General features: G+C 44.2%; 1 protein-coding gene across 1 annotated transcript in view; it reads left to right on the top strand.

The window, feature by feature from the left end:
• Nucleotides 1–3,530: 3,530 nt before the first annotated feature.
• dhx29 (DEAH (Asp-Glu-Ala-His) box polypeptide 29) overlaps nucleotides 3,531–20,603 on the top strand; it is a 113,770-nt gene continuing 96,697 nt past the window's right edge. The window contains exons 1-3 of the mRNA XM_067985901.1: nucleotides 3,531–3,777; nucleotides 9,008–9,087; nucleotides 18,703–18,816. Of these exons, the coding sequence (XP_067842002.1) occupies nucleotides 3,615–3,777; nucleotides 9,008–9,087; nucleotides 18,703–18,816 (357 nt within the window). The 5' untranslated portion in view covers nucleotides 3,531–3,614. The remainder of the gene's footprint in view (nucleotides 3,778–9,007; nucleotides 9,088–18,702; nucleotides 18,817–20,603) is intronic.

Here is a 20,603-nt window from a genome sequence, read left to right as displayed (position 1 = left end):
CAGAAACCCTCATTGCATTTAAAAAGTACTTGGACGTGCACTTGAGGTGCTATTACCTACAAGGCTACGGACCAAGAGCTGGAAAGTGGGATTAGGCTGGATAGCTCTTTTTTGGCTGGCACAGACACCGATGGGCCGAATGGCGGCATCCTGTGCCGTAAATTTCTATGATTCAAATTAGGTACTGTGGGGTTTTAATCTGAAAATTTTGACATGGTGTGTTACAAAATAACTTTGGAACAAAATTGTGAGCTTTCTCAAAACTGATGTGCCAATTTGTACTTTTAAAATGTGACTTGTGTGCTGAAGTAGGTTGGTTTTTAAGCTTAATTTGAAACTTTATTTTTATAAATTTCATTTTATTTATTATGAGTGCATTTCATGGATTTCTTCCAAGGTTTTATCTCCCCATGCTTTCTCTTTTAAATTAGTGAATCCCAATTCAGAGCCCTGATCTGCCTGCTAATTTTGAAGCTCTTGTTCCCGATGGCCATTACCCCTGTGCTCACTGACCTCTATTGGATCCTGGTCCTCCAACGGCTGCAATTTAAAATATTCATCCTTGTGATGAAATCCTTTCATGAACTTGTCTGTCCCTATCTCTAATCTCCTACAGCCCTACAACCCTCAGAACTCTTGTGTTCCTCCAACTCTGTCCTCTTGTGCATTCCCCACTCTCTTTGCCCCACCATTGGCGGGCGTGCCTTCAGCCATCTTGGCCCAAGCACTGGAATTCCCTCCTTGAACCTCTCCTCCTTTAAGACTCCTGTTAAAACCTACCAAAATGGAGTTGGTAGCCTTACTGCCCTGTTAACCCTGACTATTTGGCTGGTGCCACTTTGAAATGGGCCTACAACTGGGTGTCAAAAGGGCCTGCCTGTTACAGGCATTAGGCCACTTTTAATATGCAAATCAGGGTCCTCAGACCCCAATGGCCATTTTAGGTTGGATCTGATCGGACCATGTACACTTTGATAAGTTCCATGGGCAATAGAGCCAAAGAGGCACAGCCAAGTTCAGTATTATTTTTGTGGGACTTGGAGGAATAGGAATACTACCCTGGAACCCCCTCCTCTGCAATTGTGACCCCACCCCCACACTCCCCCCCGCCCACATTTACCTCGCTACCAGCAGGCCGGCCCAGTATTGTCCAGACTTAGTCTGCTGAGCTGCATTGGGATGCCCGTTTCGCACCCCGCAACTCACTGGCTTGATGTAAATGAGGCCAGCGCCTCAAAATCATGGCCATTTCTTCATCAAGGATATGGACAACCATAGGTGACGTGGACTCAGAAGCCAAATATGAATTGCAGAAGATACCAAACTAGGAAGATCGATGGAATTGGAGGGGGCAGCTTAGAATTTCTAGAATGAGTTTGACAAAATATGTAAATGGTCAGAACAATGGCAGATGAAATTTAATACACAAATTTAATTTCTGTACATATTAAGGAATAATAAGTAACACCAGCCCGAAAAGGAGGAGTCTGAGAGGTGATCTTATAAAGATATACAAGATTGTAAATAATATGGAAAAGTAAAATGCAGAAAATTAAATTAAATTGCGTAACTAGGGTAAGGAACATAGGTTCAAAGGCACATTTAGGACCAAAGTCAGGAAATTCTTCGAACAGCTTGATAAACATGTGGAATGGCTGCCACATAGTGTGGTGGAGACAAAAACCCTGGAATCACAAGAACCAATGGATGCTGGAGGTGGGGGATTTTATAATCCTTTTGGATGGCTTAATTAGATGGACCGAATGGCTTCCTCACATGTAATTATCTTGTGATCACAAGCCTGTTACTCTTCAATTTCTCACCACCTTCCTTGCTGAATTTTTTTTTGGAATTCAAATACCACACAGCGCAGGAGAGATAAATAGAAAAAAAATGAACGCCGTATATCTGAAAGAAAAACAGAAGATGCTAGAAATACACAGTTGGACTCAATATATAAAATGAGAAAAGATGGATTAAGGCTTCTGTGGAATCTCTTGTCAGAATAATCCTGATAACCGGTCTTTTCCCTGATCGGTTGTAAATTTGCAGTTTTTTTCCCCACAATACACAGTGTTGGTTATATTTTTTGGCAGGCCCTGACAGTAACATCTCTTTCTTGCACACATTTTCTTCAGTTCACTGACAATAACCCCGCTCTGTTCTAGCTCCACACTGAATACTGTGCTCAGTTCTGGTCTCCATACTACAAAAATGATATAGAGCCACTGGAGAAGGTGCAAAAAAGATTTACAAGGATGATACCAGAACTGAGAGGTTATAACTATCAGGAAAGGCTTAACAGGCTGGGGCTCTTTTCTCAAGAAAAGAGAAGGCTAAGTGGTGACCTGATAGAGGTCTTTAAAATTATGAAGGGGTTCGACAGGAAGATGTTTCCTCTTGTGGGGGAGTCCAAAACTAGGGGCTATAAGTATAAACTAGTCACTACTAAATCCATTAAGGAATTCAGGAGAAACTTCTTTATTCAGTGGTTAGAATGTGGTACATACTACCATATGGAGTAGTTGAGGTGAATAGCATAGATGCATTTAAGGGGAAGTTGGATAAGTACATGAGAAAGGAATAGAATGGGATGCTGATAGGGGTAGATGAAGTAAGGTGGGAGGAGGCTTGTGTGGAGCATAAAGACAGGCATAGATCTGTTGGGTCGAATGGCCTCTGTGCTCTAAATCTACGTAATGCAATGGGCTGGATTTTGTGATGAAAATAACAGTAAGGCTAACAGTGCTCACCGTTGTTTATGCGCAAATTGGACAGTAACTTCCAGCGAGCACACATGCTTAGTTAAACGCAAAAATCCAAAAGTTGCTATCCAAGATGATCTCCTCCGAAAGTGCACAAAAACAGCATCTCGCTGTCTGGCTCTCCATTCAAATGTATTGAACGGCGTTAAGTTCCTGGACTGACGTCGTAGATACGGACTAAAGTCGCCACAGTTAGGGCTTGTCCATTCCAGTCTAAGTACCGTTTTAACAGCATGGTAAGTCATAATTACTGCCAAACAACCTCCCTGGCACTGAAGATCAACTTTTATGAGTGTGGAGTCTCATTGCTTAGGCTTTTAATCTTTCTTGGCCTCCCTTTATTTCACTTTCTGTACCTAATTTGACTATTCTAACACACATTTCCTGGTTCAGACTCTGCACTGCGAATGAACGATTTTTCAATCTGATGCCCTGTAGAGGGCGTCCAGCTCTTTAGATCGCTAACTTGCTGTGCAAAACCCCATAGAAAGTCTAGGGGAAAGCGCAGGTCTAACGAACAGCTGGCAGCGTTTCTTCCGCGGCTCATAGCGAAATCCGGCCCCATGTGTGTCACCCACGTCGTCCATTAACGCCGGCACCTGCGGCGAGTCCTGCGCGTTTCCAACACCCATTCCCGGTGCTCTTGTTCACCTTCCCACTCCTCCATTGTCTGGGATGTCATTTCCTGCAGTTTGACCTGTGACCCCCCCCCCCCCCCCCAGCCGCTTCGGGTGTTGGAGCATGCGTGTTGCGGTTTGACCAGCGGGGCGCCTCGTTCCTTGTCTGCGGGTTCACTGGAGAGCGCGAGCGGCTGGGATTAACGGCCAAGAAACGGCTCGAGGGGGACTGATGGGGGGGAAGAAAAAGAAGAGAATCGAGGCGGCGGCGATAGCGGCGGCGGCGGCCCGACACCAGCGCCCAGAGGCAGCCCAGCCCGCGTCTCATGGGAAAAATCAGAGCCCGCGGCCAGCGGCTGCCAAGCCGGCCACTAAGGAAAATAAAGCCAAAGCAGGTACCGCGACCGAGCAGGCCAGGCCAGGCCAGAGCAGAGCAGAGCAGGCTTGGCCTGGTGGCGGGGCTCTCTCTCTCTCTCTATCTCTCTAGTTCGCGGTAGCTTCTTGAGTGGACGCGTTAATATTACGCGTTGCCCGGCTCGGCGTGCATCAGCTTTCACCACATCGCCGCGCACGGTGCGCCCTTAACGGGACAGGGCCCTGGAACAAACCCGCTGGGCGGATGTTTACTTTGTTGGTGGGATGTGGGCGACGCTGGCAAGGCCGCATCGATTGCGAAGGTGCCCGAGTGGGCCCTTCTCATTGACCCCCCCCCCCCCCCAGCAGCGTTATTGGGGGTGGTTGTGCTCGGTGGAGGATTCTAGGATGTTGATCCATTGACTGTGAAGAAGGGCGATATATGTCCGGTGGGGTGTGACTCGGAGTTGATGCTGTCCGGTGACAATGTTGCTCTTCTTGATGGGTGATGGGGAGGGCAGGAACAGGAGGTGCTGTCGAGATAGAGTTGGTGAGTTGATGCAGTGCATTTTGTAGTTCCATCCCACGTACTGCAGTGGCAGTGCACCAGCAGTGGATATTGAGCCTGGTGATGGGCGCTAATCAACCGAACTGATTGTCCTAGATGATGTTGCATTTCTTGAGAGTTGTTTTGACTGCACGCAAGCAGGCAAACAGTGAGTATTCCATCACACTTCGACTTGTCGATGATGGAAAGAATTTGAGGGGTCAGGAATGTGATTCACTTGTCGTAGAATACCCAGCCTCTGATCTTGAAGTTGTGGTTGGTCCTGTATGCTACTGGTCACTGGTGATTCCCAAGAAAGTGATGGGGGACTCTAATTGTGGTGCCGTTGAAGGTCACTTGAGATGGTTGGGCTTTTTCTAGTTGAAGATAGTTGTGTGGTATGAATGTTACTTGCTATTTGTCAGCCTAAACCTTGATATTCTCCACTTCTGTTTATTTGAGAATAACCAATAAACAATATATACAGCTTCATTTCAAAGAGCTTCCTACTGCATGTTCCATTTATTTGAGAAGAACCAATAAACAATATATACAGTAGGATGGCACAGGCTGCTTCATTAGTGGAGCTGTTGTGATTGAAGTGCAACACTGGAATCATTAGCAAACAGGCTTACTCCTGATGAGCTGGGTGTCATTGTCTAGTGACATTTGTATTTGTAAGCATAGGTTTCTTGCATGTTTTTTTCATGGCAATGTCTCCTAATTATACTGTGACTATGATTGGCTGAATTGGATTTAGGATTTCATTGAAAGTCAATGAGTAGATATATGTTTTGTCGAAGAAGAATTCTCAGACAGGAGTTTTGCTTGAAAGATTGAAGAGGAGAAAAGTGTAAATTGGATAAAACCACCACTGAGTTTATCTTACTTGCCCTAAACACGGACTACTTGCTTTCTGCAGCTTCAGACTCTCAAGTCACACGCTCGGTTACTGTGGTAAAACAAGACAGTTTGGCTGTGAAGGTTATGTGGAACTTGCAGTAGGAAGCTCTTTAAAATGAAGCTGTATATATTGTTTATTGGTTCTTCTCAAATAAACGGAATGAAACTTTTTTTGCACCGAATGCCAAAAGAAAACTCTGGGTGAACTTCTTTACCCCAAGAGTGGTAAGGAATGTGGAACTTGCTACCACAAGGAGTAGTTGAGGCGAATAGCATAGATGCATTTAAGGGGAAGCTAGTTAAACACATGATGGTGAAAGGAATAGAAGTTTATGCTGATAGGGTTAGATGAAGCAGGGTGGCAGGAGGCTCGTGTGGAGCATAAACACCGGCATGGACCAGTTGGGCCGAATGGCCTGTTTCTGTGAAACATTCTATGTATTTCTACATATCTGAGGCTATAAGAAACCTGGGATGAGAATATTTATCAAGGGCACGGGATGAATCCTTAACCTTTGACCTTAACTCCTAGTCAGGTCTGAGATTTACTGCCCAGTTTATGCCGAGTAATTAACAGTACTTAAACACTGAGTATGCAAATAATTAATATATGTGTTAATTGACAATAAGACGTTACAAAGGCAGTTCAGTTGTGTTACAGTAATTCAGCTGTACCTGCTTGCTGATTATAAATTGAAAGTTGAGATCAATGTCTGAGATGGATATAAATTGGTGAGATTAATTTAGTACATTCCTTAGATGGCTGATGGTTAACAGTATTAAATAGCCAGTTTATAGATTGAGGTCTATATACTTTTTATTTTGAAAAGTGTATATACTTTTAGTTAGCAATGTTTACAGAACTGATACAACATCATTCTTATGAGCTGACATGGATGAAATGGTTGCCTTGCCTTCCTCTGGGAGGAAGGTGTTAACCTTCTGAATAGTCAAAGTGATGAACCTCTGTCTGAAGAGGTGCCATCCGTACCTCCTGGATCCCTTGATCTTGGGTGTAAATTCACCGTCCACTCTGGTAGCTGTATGTCGACGAGCTGGCTTAAATCTCACCTCCCTTGATCTCCGGGTAACTTGTACACAATTATATTTGTCTGGATCTGGTTGATACAGTTGTAACTTCTGTAATCTTTCCCTCAGTTGGAGATACGCTTTCTGATTTTGTACAGACATGCATCTACTAAAGAACTGAAAACTGAGACTGACTTCAGTGTCAACACACTAAATTTCCAAAGAAACCTATCCAATTCTATTGACCAATCTGAGTGACACGTTTTAGAAAGATTCAGTCCTTTCTGGCGTCAATCACCTCACATAGCCCTATTGGTATCCCTGATGACCTTAGAATCGAAGAAACACTGGCACCTAGACATGCTAGTCCACTCGTTTAGTTGCTTGCTTGAGGTCTTTGCTAACAAAGGGCCTTACACTGGTCCAGGCAATGCAGAACCGTATGGCCCTCTTAATGAGCCATTTCCTGGCCTATGGTCTTGAAGGCTTGTTTTCTGTCCAGAGAAGGAATTTTGTTTGTATAAGCCTTTATGGTTAAATTATCATTCGCCCTTTCCTTTTCAAGCATTCACTCTGACGACTAACTACATTTTAAGAACACATTTAAGGAAATTCTTGGGGCATTTCTCCTACAAGGCACCCGTTGTATTTAACTTTTTTTAAAAAAGAGAAAAATAGAACTTGTATTATGTAGAGCTTGTCACATTCTCTGGCTATGATTCATTGTCCTATGTACAATTTTGGAAGTGTAGAAAATCACTCACTCAGTTTTTAGATAATTGACAAGGAGACAGCAGGTACCAGGAGCTCCTTGTGGGCAGCAGAGTGAGCAGCATAACTGATATAAAATGTATGAATGCCTTTCCACCATCCTCTTGAACAAGGATATGTACCATATCCCATTGAACATTGGTTGACATTGAATCACTGAATCCATACTTGGATGTATAAGCGTGTGTTCTCATACCTGGCTTCCAGGTATGCCTTCCGGCAGCTGTTGCCCCAAGTCTGAGCAGTTGAATGATGCACATCTCACCTGAATGGTCCCCTTGGATATCACACTCTGTCTAGGCTCACAGATGGTAAATAGCTGCTTGGATGAGGTACTGAGGAGCACTAGCACTTGGAACCCATGGAACCGTACTGCAGCATGTGTCAGTGCTTTCGAGAGAGGAGGAGAGAACTCACAAGTTGCTGCCCTGTATTTAGGAGCATAAAATCAAAAGGACAGTAAGACTTGTACAACAGTTTTCTCAATCTCCCATGGTATTGCCCAGTACTCATCCCTACCACTGCTACTCCAGTTTTGAATACCCCGTTACAAGATATAAGAAATACGGTGCTGTATAAATTATATTTCTTTATGTATCTATTTTGGTAATGTCTATCATAGCCTAGACACTGCACTTTGTACAAAACAACAACCGAATAGTCACAGAAAGTCGGTTGCTTTCTGGTGGTTTTTCTGACAAAGTAATGTGCCCTCTTCCCAAGGAGAGGAACCAAGCTAGCTGCCAATCTAGAGAAACTTCAAATAATCATCTGCCTTTATTCGACTGAGTGACATATAAAGAGTCTGAGTCATTTTCATGACACCGGAAAGTTTAGAAGTTAAATATCATAACTGTGCTCTAATACCCAAACTACCTGAGAATATTGCCATGGGAAATCAGTTAGTAAATGTATCAGCAGCTCTCCAATTTTGTTGCTAAATGGAATTCTGATGATGTATTCCTGTCCTTATAAAGGATTGTTATAAAAACAGAAAATGCTGGAAATACTCAGCAAGTCGGCAGCATCTGTGGAGAAAGAAACAGAGTTAATGTTTCAGGTCAATGACCTTTCATCAGAACTGGATTGTTATACCATGTAATGTACAACATATTCTGATGCAAAGGTAGATCTGTTTTCCTTTAAGGTCACAAGTGTAATTATTAAGCATCCGCAGCTTCAGGTCAACGTTTAATTGTTTGGTGGAAAATGCTAATCTGTTTCAGGCTTCAAGAACGAAGCATTCAGGCTGACTTTCAATTTTAAAAATTGTTTTGCATCTATATTTTAGTGAATTAAATTGCTTATGATAAATTGGACGATGCATTGTTTTGTGATGACAGAAGTAATATACCATGTAATTCATAACTATTTTGCTACTTAAGTGTTTAAGATGGCCTGACCCAAGGCCAGACACTCTAATTGCTATAAATAAACACAGATTGAGGTCACTCAGTGTTTGGCCAAAAAAATTGAGGATTAGTGTGTGCTGGTCAGCTTCAGGTTCCATCTCAGAAGATCGGTATTTTGAGATTTCTTCTCTTCTGTCGCAAAGTGTGCTATTTGCATATGTTGAAGTACTCTTTTCAATATATTGGAAACTCGCAAAGCTCCCATGGCACTGCTCATAGTAAATCGGAGGATGTGCTGTTTTATAAGGACTGGAACTTTAATAAATTATGTATTACATGGTATACTCTACTGCTAAAGTAAAGGGGCACATGCCTATAGGGCTGCGATGTCTAATTGATAACTGGATGAATTTATTCGAAATTAATTAAGGAGCTGCAGACATTGACTCCAGTATTTTGTGTTCTTGGAGAGTTCCAACGTTTTTACTTTTGTCTTGAAGTGTGATACAAATTCAAAGGAAATATGTGCTAGGTGTATTGTTTTCTATAATTATATAATGTTTTGGGGAAATCCTGCTCTACAGTATAGTATCTTGAGCGGTAATGTACTGAGCCACTGGACCAGTGTTTGCAGATTGCAGCTAATACAATTTTTTGTACTTTTTTTAGGTCCAAAGACTTATAGCTTTGGCGCAACCTCCACAAATGAACTGAGCACTACTGGAAATTTGGATAGGTCCATCCTAAAGGTGATCATAAACAGTGATGTAATTGCAAGGTTCTGAAAAGACCATGTCTTTTTGCAGTAGTTTCGTTCATATAAAATCAATTTGCCCTTCATTCCATCATTATTTTTCTTATTTCTTTCTTTAAAATACTGACACGATAACCTGATGACTAAGGTGGACAGGGCACCTACTTCCAGGTGTGTGTCCATATAGCTATGTAATGGCCACCAGTTGTTGTGCAAGATCAGTCTAACTTGCTGAACTTTTCTGGAGAAGTACTTAATCTCAGTTTTGCAGCTTTCTTTGATAACAATTCGGAACTGTGCATCAGTAAACTAGTGCTTTAAGAGTAAGTTTTGTCAATGCTATAGAACTTTTGGTATTTTGTGTCGGCATCAGACATTCCTAGTTACAGCGTAGGTTAGCTGTGGAGAGAAGCACCCTCAGCATTCTCCGAACATTGTGTCTTGACTTCCAATCCTACTACACCTTGGTGATATTTGGGTTTCTCACACCAGCTATATCCTGATGGTCTCTGATCGAGACTGCCAATTTAGAGTAGAATTATGCGAACATTCGTGCTATAGACTTGCAGTCACAAAGAATTGGGTTACAGCTATTCATGCTCAATCTTACTATAGATTTTGAGCCAGCAAAGAGAAAAAACAGATTCTTATTGGATGCGTAGTCTGGGTTCTAGTTTAGGTCTGAAGTGAAAGGACAGAGTATACCCTGCTACATTGTTCTCTCACACTGGAGAAGAACTGTGAACACTGAAGATTCGCCTGCTTTATACTGAAAATTAATGTTGCTATAAATCACTTATATTCATTCCACAATGTATAGATATTGCATTTGTGGCATGGTACGATCGGTCATTCATGGTGATATTGTCTTCTTATAGTATGGTACAGCACAGAAGAAGGCCATTTGACCCATCGTGCCTATGCCGACTCTTTGAAAGGGCTATCCCAATTAGTCCCCCTCCTCTGCTCTTTCCCCGTAGCCCTGTAATTTTTTCCCTTCAAGTATTTATCCAATTCCCTTTTGAAAGCTACTAGTGAATCAGCTCCCAACACCCTTTCAGGCAGTGATTCTGCATCATAACAACTCACTGCTTAAAAATTGTTTCCTCATGTCGCCTCTGGCTCTTTTGCCAATCCCCTTAAATCTGTGCCCTTTGATTACCAACCGTTCTGCCACTGGAAACAGTTTCTCCTTATTTGCTCTGTCAAAATCGTTTATGATTTTGAACACCTCTATCAAATCTCTTAACCTTCTCTACTCTGAGAACAATCCCAGCTTCTCCAATCTCTCCACATAACTGAAATCCCTCATTCCTGGCACCATTCCAGTAAATCTCTTCTGCACCCGCTCTAAGGCCTTGACATTCTTCCTAAAGCGTGGTGCCCAGAACTGAACACAATACTCCAGCTGTGGCCAAACTAGTGTTTTATAAAGGTTAAGCATAACTTCCTTGCTTTTGTACTCTGTGCCTCTATTAATAAAGCCAAGAATCCTATATGCTTTTTTAACAGCTTTCTCAACTTGTTCTGCCACCTTCAAAGATTTGTGTGCATACACCCCCAGATCTTTTTTTAAAATTTGGTCATGGAATGTGGGCATCGCTGGCAAGGCCAGCATTTATTGCCCATCCCTAATTGGCCTTGAGAAGGCGGTGGTGAGCCGCCTTCTTGAACTGCTGCAATCCGTGTGGTGAAGGTTTTCCCACAGAGCTGTTAGATATGGAATTCCAGGATTTTGACCCAGCGACGATGAAGGAACGGCGATATATTTCCAAGTCTGGATGGTGTGTGACTTGGAGGGGAACGTGCAGGTGGTGTTGTTCCCATGTGCCTGCTGCCCTTGTCTTTCTAGGTGGTAGAGGTTGTGGGTTTGGGAGGTGCTGTCGAAGAAGCCTGAGGGAGTTGCCACAATGCATCCTGTAGATGGTACACATGGCAGCCACGGTGCGCCGATGGTAAAGGGAGTGAATGTTTCAGGTGTTGGATGGGGTGCCAGTCAAGCGGGCTGCTTTGTCTTGGATGGTGTCGAGCTTCTTGAGTGTTGTTGGAGCTGCACTCATCCAGGCAAGTGGAGAGTATTCCATCATACCCCTGACTTGTGCCTTGTAGATGGTGGAAGGGCTTTGGGGAGTCAGGAGGTGAGTCAGTCGGTGCAGAATACCCAGCCTCTGACCTGCTCTTGTAGCCACAGTATTTATGTGGCTGGTCCAGTTAAGTTTCTGGTCAATAGTGACCTCCAGGATGTTGATGGTGGGGGATTCGGTGATGGTAATGCCGTTGAATGTCAAGGGGAAGTGGTTAGACTCTCTCTTGTTGGAGATGGTCATTGCCTGGCACTTGTCTGGCATGAATGTTACTTGCTGCTTATCAGCCCAAGCCTCGATGTTGTCCAGGTCTTGCTGATGCGGGCACAGACTGCTTCATTATCTGAGGGGTTGGAATGGAACTGAACACTGTGCAATCATCAGCGAACATCCCCATTTCTGACCTTATGATGGAGGGAAGGTCATTGATGAAGCAGCTAAAGATGGTTGTGCCTAGGACACTGCCCTGAGGAACTCCTGCAGCAATGCCCTGGGACTGAGATGATTGGCCTCCAACAACTGCTGCCACCTTCCTTTGTGCTAGGTATGACTCCAGCTACTGGAGAGTTTTCCCCCGATTCCCATTGACTTTACTTTTACCAGGGCTCCTTGGTGCCACACTCGGAGAAATGCTGCCTTGATGTCAAGGGCTGTCAATCTCACCTCACCCCTGGAATTCCGCTCTTTTGTGACCAAGACTGTAATGAGGTCCAGAGCCGAGTGGTTCTGGCGGAACCCAAACTGAGCATCGGTGAGCAGGTTATTGGTGAGTAAGTGCCGCTTGATAGCACTGTTGACGACACCTTCCATCACTCTACTGATGATTGAGAGTAGATTGATGGGGCGGTGATTGGCCGGATTGGATTTGTCCTGCTTTTTGTGGACAGGACATATCTGGGCAATTTTGTTCATTGTCGGGTAGATGCCATTGTTGTAGCTGTACTGGAACCGTTTGGCTGGAGGCGCGGCTAGTTCTGGAGCACAAGACTTCACCACTACAGCCGGGATGTTGTCGGGGCCCATAGCCTTTGCGTATTCAGTGCACTCAGCTGTTTCTTGATACCACGTGGAGTGAATCGAATTGGCTGAAGACTGGCTTCTGTGATGGTGGGGATATCGGGAGGATGCCAAGATGGATCATCCACCCGGCACTTCTGGCTGAAGATGGTTGCAAACGCTTCGGCCTTGTCTTTTGCACTCACATGCTGGGCTCTGCCACTGTTGAAGATGGAGGCTTTCACGGAGCCTCCTCTTCCCGTTAGTTGTTTAATTGTCCACCACCATTCACGACTGGATGTGGCAGGACTGCAGAGCTTTGATCTGATCCGTTGGTTGTGGAATTGCTTAGCTCTGTCTATAACATGTTGCTTCTGCTGTTTATCATGCATGTAGTCCTGTGTTGCAGCTTCACCAGGTTGGCACCTCATATAGGTACGCCTGGTGATGCTTCTGGCATGCTCTTCTGTGCTCCTTATTGGACCAGGGTTGATCCCCTGGTTTGTTGCTAATGGTAGAGTGAGGAATATGCAGGGCCTTGTGTTTATAGATTATGAAATACAATTCTGCTGCTGCACAAGGGCTGTGCGGTGGTCACTCCTACCAATACTGTCATGGACAGTTGCATCTATGACAGGTAGATTGGCGAGGATAAGGTCAAGTAGGTCTTTCCCTCATGTTGGTTCGCTCACCACCTGTCGCAGGCCCAGTCTGGCAGCTATATCCTTCAGGACCCAGCCAGCTCGGTCAGTCGTGGTGCTACCGAGCCACTCTTGGTGATGGACATTGAAGTCTCCCACCCAGAGTACATTCTGTGCCCTTGCTACCCTCAGTGCTTCCTCCAAGTGGTGCTCAACATGGAGGAGGACTGATTCATCAGCTGAGGGAGGGCAGTAGGTGATAATCAGCAGAAGGTTTCCTTGCCCATGTTTGACCTGATGCCATGAGATTTCATGGGGTCCGGAGTCAATGTTGAGGGCTCCCAGGGCCACTCCCTCCTGTCTGTATACCACTGTACCGCCACCTCTGGTGGATCTGTCCTGCCGGTGGGACAGGACATACTCAGGGATGGTGATGGAAGGGTCTGGGACATTGGCTGTAAGGTATGGTTCTGTGAGCATAGCTATGTCAAGCGATTGCTTGACTAGTCTTTGGGGCAACTCTCCCAATTTTGGCACAAGTCCCCAGATGTTAGTGAGGAGGACTTTGCAGGGTCGACTGGGCTTGGTTTGCTTTTGTCGTGTCCGATGCCTAGTGGTCTGATGCCAGGTGGTCCGATGGTTTCATTCTTATTGTGACTTTCTGTAGCGAGATTGTACAATTGTACAACTGAGTGACTTGCTTGGCCATTTCAGAGGGTGATTTAAGAATCAACCTCTCTGTTCCTGCACTCACTTGAAAATTGTACCATTTCGTTTATATTGCCTCTCCTTATTCTTTCTACCAAAATGTGTCACTTCACACTTCACTGCGTTAAATTTCATCTGCCATGTGTCTGCCTATTTCACCAGTCTGTCTGTCGTCCTGAAGTCTGTTACTATCCTCTACATTGTTTCCTACATTTCCGAGTTTCATGTCATCTTCAAACTTTGAAATTATACCCCGTATACCCAAGTCATTAATATGTGTCAAAAAGAGCAGTGGTCCTAACACCGACCCCTAGGGAACACCACTGTACACTTCCCTCCAGTCCGAAAAACAACCGTTTACCACTACTCTCCACTTTCCATCCCTTAGCCTATTTTGTATCCACGCTGCCACCGTCCCTTTAATCCCATGGGCTTTAATTTTGCTAATAAGCCTATTATGTGGTACTTTATCAAATACCTTTTGAAAGTCCATGTAGACAACATTAATTGCACTATCCTCATCAACCCTCTCCGTTACTTCATCAAAGAACTCAATCAAGTTAGTCAAACACGATTTGCCTTTAAAAAAAAACGTGCTGACTTTCATTTATTAGCCCGTTCTTTTCCAAGTGCCAATTAATTTTGACCTCGATTATTGTCTCTTAAAATTTTCCCACCACCAACGTTGGGCTGACTGGCCTGTAATTGCCAGGTTTATCTCCCTCCTTTTTGAACAAGGGTGTAACATTTGAAATCCTCTAATCCTTTGGCACCGCCCCCATACCTGAGGAGGATTGGAAGATTGTGGCCAATTTTCACCCGTACTTCCCTCAGTAACGTAGGATGCATCCCATCTGGATTGGGTGACTTTTCTACTTTGAGTACTGCCAACCTTTTAAGTACCTCTTTATCTATTTTTATCCTATCCATTATTGCTACTACCACCTCCTTTACTGCTACATTGGCAACATCCTCTTCTCTAGTGAAGACCAATGCCAAGTATTCATTTAGTACCTTAGCCGTACCCAATGCCTCCACAAGAAGATCTTTTTTGTCCCTAATCAGTGCCACCCTTCCTTTGACTACCCTTTTAGTATTTATACTTTTATAAAAGGCTGTTGGGTTCCCTTTTATGTTAGCCATTAATCTTTTCTCATACTCTCTCTTTGCCCCTTTTATTTCCTTTTTCAGATCTCCTCTGTACTTTCTGTATTCAGCTTGGTTCTCTGCTGTATTATGAACCTTACATTTGTCATAAGTCATTTTTCTGTTTCATTTTAATCTCTGTATCTTTAGTCAAACAGGGAGCTCTAGCTTTGGATGCCCTTCCTTTCCCTCTCATGGAAATGTGTCCACTCTGTACCCAAACCATCTTCTCCTTGAAGGCCACCAATTTTTGATTCCAATCTATCTGGGCAAGATCCCTTTTTAACTCACTGAAATTAGTCCTGCTTTTCTTAAGTATTTTTATGCTTGATTGTTCCTTGTCCTTTTCCATAACTTTTCCAACGCTGTTCCCCAAATGCTCCTCCACTTTAACATGGCCCACTTGCCCCATTTCATTCCCCAGAACTAGTTACAGCACTACTTCCTTCTTCATTGGGCTGGAAACACGCTGATCAAGGAAGTTCTCTTGATAAAGCAGCCCGCTTGATTGGCACCCCATCCACCACCCTAAACATTCACTCCCTTCACCACCGGCGCACTGGCTGCAGTGTGCACCATCCACAGGATGCACTGCAGCAACTCGCCAAGGCTTCTTCGACAGCACCTCCCAAACCTGCGACCTCTACCACCTAGAAGGACAAGGGCAGCAGGCGCATGGGAACAACACCACCTGCGCGTTCCCCTCCAAGTCACACACCATCCCGACTTGGAAATATATTGCCGTTCCTTCATTGTCGCTGGGTCAAAATCCTGGAACTCCCTTCCTAACAGCACTGTGGGAGAACCGTCACCACACGGACTGCAGCGGTTCAGGAAGGCGGCTCACCACCACCTTCTCGAGGGCAATTAGGGATGGGCAATAAATGCCGGCCTTGCCAGCGACGCCCACATCCCGTGAACGAATAAAAAAAAACATGTTTCAGGAATTCCTCCCCCACTTTGCCCTTTACACTTTTACTGTCCCAGTCTTTATTGGAAGAATTGAAGCCCCTCATTATTACTACGCTATAGTTCTTGCATCTTTCTGTAATTTGCCTGCAAATTTTCTCCTCAATCTCCTTCCCACTATTTGGTGGCTTATAGTAGCATAATAGCTCCTCTATACCTTAATTCTAACCAAATAGAACTGTCTTTGACCTCTCAACCACACCATCTGTTTCCAGTACTATAATAGTTTCTTTGACCAATACTGTCACCCCTCCCCCCCCACTTTCCATCTCTATTTTTCCTGAATACCTTGTAGCCATGAATATTAAGTTTCCAAGCTGTCCCTTCTTCGAGCCAGGCTTCTTGTTATTGCCGCTATATCATAGTCCTATGTGGCACCTGAGCCTACACCACACCAACCTTATTTACCACGCTACGTGCATTTATGCACATGCACTCCAAACTCTTAGACTGCCTTGCATTTGCCCTCTGTCTGATCCCTCTTATTTCTGAACTACTCTTTATTCTAGTGCTATTTTTCTCTCCAGTCCTCTGTCATATATTCAGTATTCAGTGCTAACTGCTATCTCACTTAGTCATCCTGACATAAATCTGGTCACCTTTAATTAATGGAGACCAGATAAAAAGTACTTTGAATGTCCTAGAAAATAATAGAAGTTCTGGGGAAGAACTACAGATGTTCTTGAGGCACATATATGTACTTGTAACTCCAAACCAATTAGGTTGGATGTTTACCTTCTAATTCACTTCTTATTTGTTATTCGACCAATTGCATAATAACTCTGTTAATAAGTTCAGAGAACAATGCCTGGTGATTACAAATAATCTTTCTAACACCTCGGCAGAGAGATAATCACAGCAATCAAAGGAGTGAATGGTGTTCAAACAGGTTAGTCAGGGAAACATTACATCCAAGAATACTGAGGTGGGGGCACAAGGGGTCAAATGTAGCAGATGCTGGGGTTTGTATTGAAAACAGATAACTTTTTTCTGCTGGAAATCGCAGCAGGTCCGGTCGCATCTGTGTATGGAGAACAAGCCAAGTACGACTTGAGTCTGGATGACTACGTCAGGTGGGGTTACATGTAGCGTGACATGAACCCAAGATTCCAGTTGAGGCCGTCCTCATGGGTGCGGAACTCGGCTATCAATTTTTGAACGACGATTTTGCGTTGTCGTGTGTCTCGAAGGCCGCCTTGGAGAACGCTTACCCAAAGATCGGAGGCTGAATGTCCTTGACTGCTGAAGTGTTCCCCGACTGGGAGGGAACCCTCCTGCCTGGCGATTGTTGCGCGGTGTCCGTTCATCCGTTGTCGCAGTGTCTGCATGGTCTCGCCGATGTACCGTGCTCCGGGACATCCTTTCCTGCAGCGTATGAGGTAGACAACGTTGGCCGAGTCACAGGAGTATGAACCATGTACCTGGTGGGTGGTGTCCTCTCGTGTTATGGTGGTATCTGTGTCGATGATCTGGCATGTCTTGCAGAGGTTGCCGTGGTCGCTGTTCTCCTGAAAGCTGGGTAATTTGCTGCGAACGATGGTCTGTTTGAGGTTAGGTGGCTGTTTGAAGGCGAGTAGTGGAGGCATGGGGATGGCCTTAGCGAGGTGTTTGTCGTCATCGATGACATGTTGAAGGCTGCGAAGAACATGGCGTAGTTTCTCCGCTCTGGGGAAGAACTGGACGACGAAGGGTACTCTGTTGGTTGTGTCCCGTGTTTGTCTTCTGAGGAGGTCTATGCGATTTTTCGCTGTGGCCCGACGGAACTGTCGATCGACGAGTCGAGCATCATATCCCGTTCTTACGAGGGCGTCTTTCAGCGTCTGTAGGTGTCCATCGCGTTCCTCCTCGTCTGAGCAGATCCTGTGTATTCGCAGGGCTTGTCCATAGGGGATGGCCTCTTTGACGTGGTTGGGGTGGAAGCTGGAAGGCCATCCCCACACCTCCACTACTCGCCTTTAAACAGCCACCTAACCTCAAACAGACCATTGTTCGCAGCAAATTACCCAGCTTTCAGGAGAACAGCGACCACGACACCACACAACCCTGCCACGGCAACCTCTGCAAGACATGCCAGATCATCGACACAGATACCACCATCACACGAGAGGACACCACCCACCAGGTACATGGTTCATACTCCTGTGACTCGGCCAACGTTGTCTACCTCATACGTTGCAGGAAAGGATGTCCCGGAGCATGGTACATTGGCGAGACCATGCAGACACTGCGACAATGGATGAACGGACACTGCACAACAATTGCCAGGCAGGTGGGTTCCCTCCCAGTCGGGGAACACTTCAGCAGTCAAGGACATTCAGCCTCCGATCTTCGGGTAAGCGTTCTCCAAGGCGGCCTTCGAGACACACGACAACGCAAAATCGTCGAGCAGAAATTGATAGCCAAGTTCCGGACCCATGAGGACAACCTCAACCGGGATCTTGGGTTCATGTCACGCTACATGTAACCCCACCTGACGTAGAGTCATCCAGACTCAAGTCGTACTTGGCTTGTTCTCCATACACAGATGCGGCCGGACCTGCTGCAATTTCCAGCAAAAAAAGTTATCTGTTTTCAATACAAACCCCAGCATCTGCTACATTTGACCCCTTGTGCCCCCACCTCAGTATTCTTGGATGTAATGTTTCCCTGACTAACCTGTTTGAACACCATTCACTCCTTTGATTGCTGTGATTATCTCTCTGCCGAGGTGTGATAAAGGGCAGTTAGAAAGATTATCTGTAATCACCAGGCATTGTTCTCTGACTATATATGCTGTGCCTATATGCATCTCTTCACTTTACCTGACGAAGGAGCAAAGCTCCGAAAGCTTGTGATTTCAAATAAAGCTGTTGGACTATAACCTGGTGTTGTGCGACTCCTTACATTTGTCCACCCCAGTCCATCACCGGCATCTCCGCATTGTGAATCATAATGATTACGTATCAGTGTTATTTATAAATGATCAAAGGTGTTTGAAGATTTGGTATTTAATTATACAATTCTGCTGGATGGAAAATCATAATGAAGCATTGACAATTTGTTAATTTTAATTATAATTTCTTAAAGGTGATCATTAAGCCTGAGCTGGAACAAAAAATTATAAGATTGATCAACCAATTCAAAACCCAACATTGCAAATCAGGAACCATTTCTGGAAGGCTCACAGCTAAAAAACTACAGGTATTACCATTTGACTTCTCACTTAGTAGTATTTCAAGGGCTTTAGGGAGTCTTTAGTACTTGCAGTTAATATAAGGCAAATTATTTCCTGTCTCCAGATCTATCAACATGTATAATGGCAGGTGTGAATAACTGCAGTGACTCTTATTTTGTAAACATGAGAGAGGATTTTGTCTGCACTTAGTGCAGCAAAGTTAATTCTAACTTGATTTATAACTTTGCCACAACTGGCACACTGAGGACATTCCCCTCTTCCCCTGTGAACACTGAAGTACTGATGTTAGCTAGTTTATGAGATCTCACATCTAATATTAATAGTGGAAAGAAAATTATATAGATGATACAAAAATTGGCCGTGTGGCTGATGCTCAGGAGGAAAGCTTTAGATTGCAGAAAGATATCAATGGACTGGTCAGGTGGGCAGAAAAGTAGCAAATAGAATTCAATCCAGAGAAGTGTGAGGTAATGCATTTGGGGAGGGCAAACAAGGCAAGGGAATACACAATAAATGGGAGGAAACAGAGAGGTGTAGAGGAACAAAGGGACCTTGGAGTGCATGTCCACAGATCCTTGAAGGTAGCAGGACAGATAGATAAGGTGGTTAAGGAGGCGTACAGGATATTTTCCTTTATTAGCCGAGGCATAGAATATAAGAGCAGGGAGCTTATGCTAGAACTGTATAAAACACTGGTTAGGCCTCAGCTTGAGTACAGTTCCTATGTTCCTATAGTCAACACATTACAGGAATGATGAGGGTACAGAGGAGATTTATGAGGATGTTCCCAGGGCTGGAGAATTTTAGCTATGAGAAGAGATTGGATCGGCTGGGATTGTTTCCTTTGGAACAAAGGAGGCTGAGGGGAGATTTAATTGAGGTATATAAAATTATGACGGAACTAGATAGAGTGGATAGGGAGGATCTATTTCCCTTAGCAGAGGGGTCAGTGACCAGGGGGCATAGATTTGAAGTAATTGGTAGAAGGATTAGACGGGCGCTAAGGAGAATTTTTTTCACCCAGTGGGTAGTGGGGATCTGGAACTCATTACCTGAAAGGGTGGTAGAGGCAGAAACCCTCAACTCATTTGAAAAGTACTTGGATGTACACTTGAAGTGCTGTAACCTACAGGGCTACCACCAAGTGCTGAAAAGTGGGATTAAGCTGGATAGCTCTTTTTCAGCTGACACGGACACTATGGGCCGAATGGTCGTCTTCTGTGCTGTAACTCTCTATGATTCTATTCTATGAGTATTATAATGCAGTCTGAATTTTATTGAAAGAGTACACACTTTAACTCTTGAAACTAAATGTTATTTTCCATAAAATGTCTAGCAACATACTTTTAATTCTTGTGAACAGTCATGACGTCAAATTATTGTTTGTTAAATGTAGTAGGAAAGCTGTATTGAAACTTAACACAGACTTCTGCAACACAGATGATTTGTCATTGAAAAGCACAAAAGCAAATTTCAGATTATTTAATCTTCCCATTGTGAGTGTTTATGGAATATTAACAGTTGGCGCTTGGGGAAAATGGCAATCATGGCTATACCTATCGTGGACAGCGGGTGACCAATGTAAAGGTTGCAGGGAAGTTCGTATCAATAAGATTTAGACTCTTAATAGTGTAGTGGTGGTTGAGAAAAGAAACGGCTTTCGGTATGCTTAAGGCAGTAAAACATTCTTGGAATTCACATGAGGTTTGCTTCTGGTTTATGGTTTATAATGCTATCTAACCCTTTAACTGTGATGTCGTCTTCAATACTGGAATTGTCTGTTATCTCTAAA

Source organism: Heptranchias perlo, chromosome 1, assembly GCF_035084215.1.
Source record: "Heptranchias perlo isolate sHepPer1 chromosome 1, sHepPer1.hap1, whole genome shotgun sequence".
Classification (NCBI taxonomy): domain Eukaryota; kingdom Metazoa; phylum Chordata; class Chondrichthyes; order Hexanchiformes; family Hexanchidae; genus Heptranchias; species Heptranchias perlo.
Note: the sequence above shows the minus strand (reverse complement) of the source record. Positions and strands in the feature narration are given on the sequence as shown.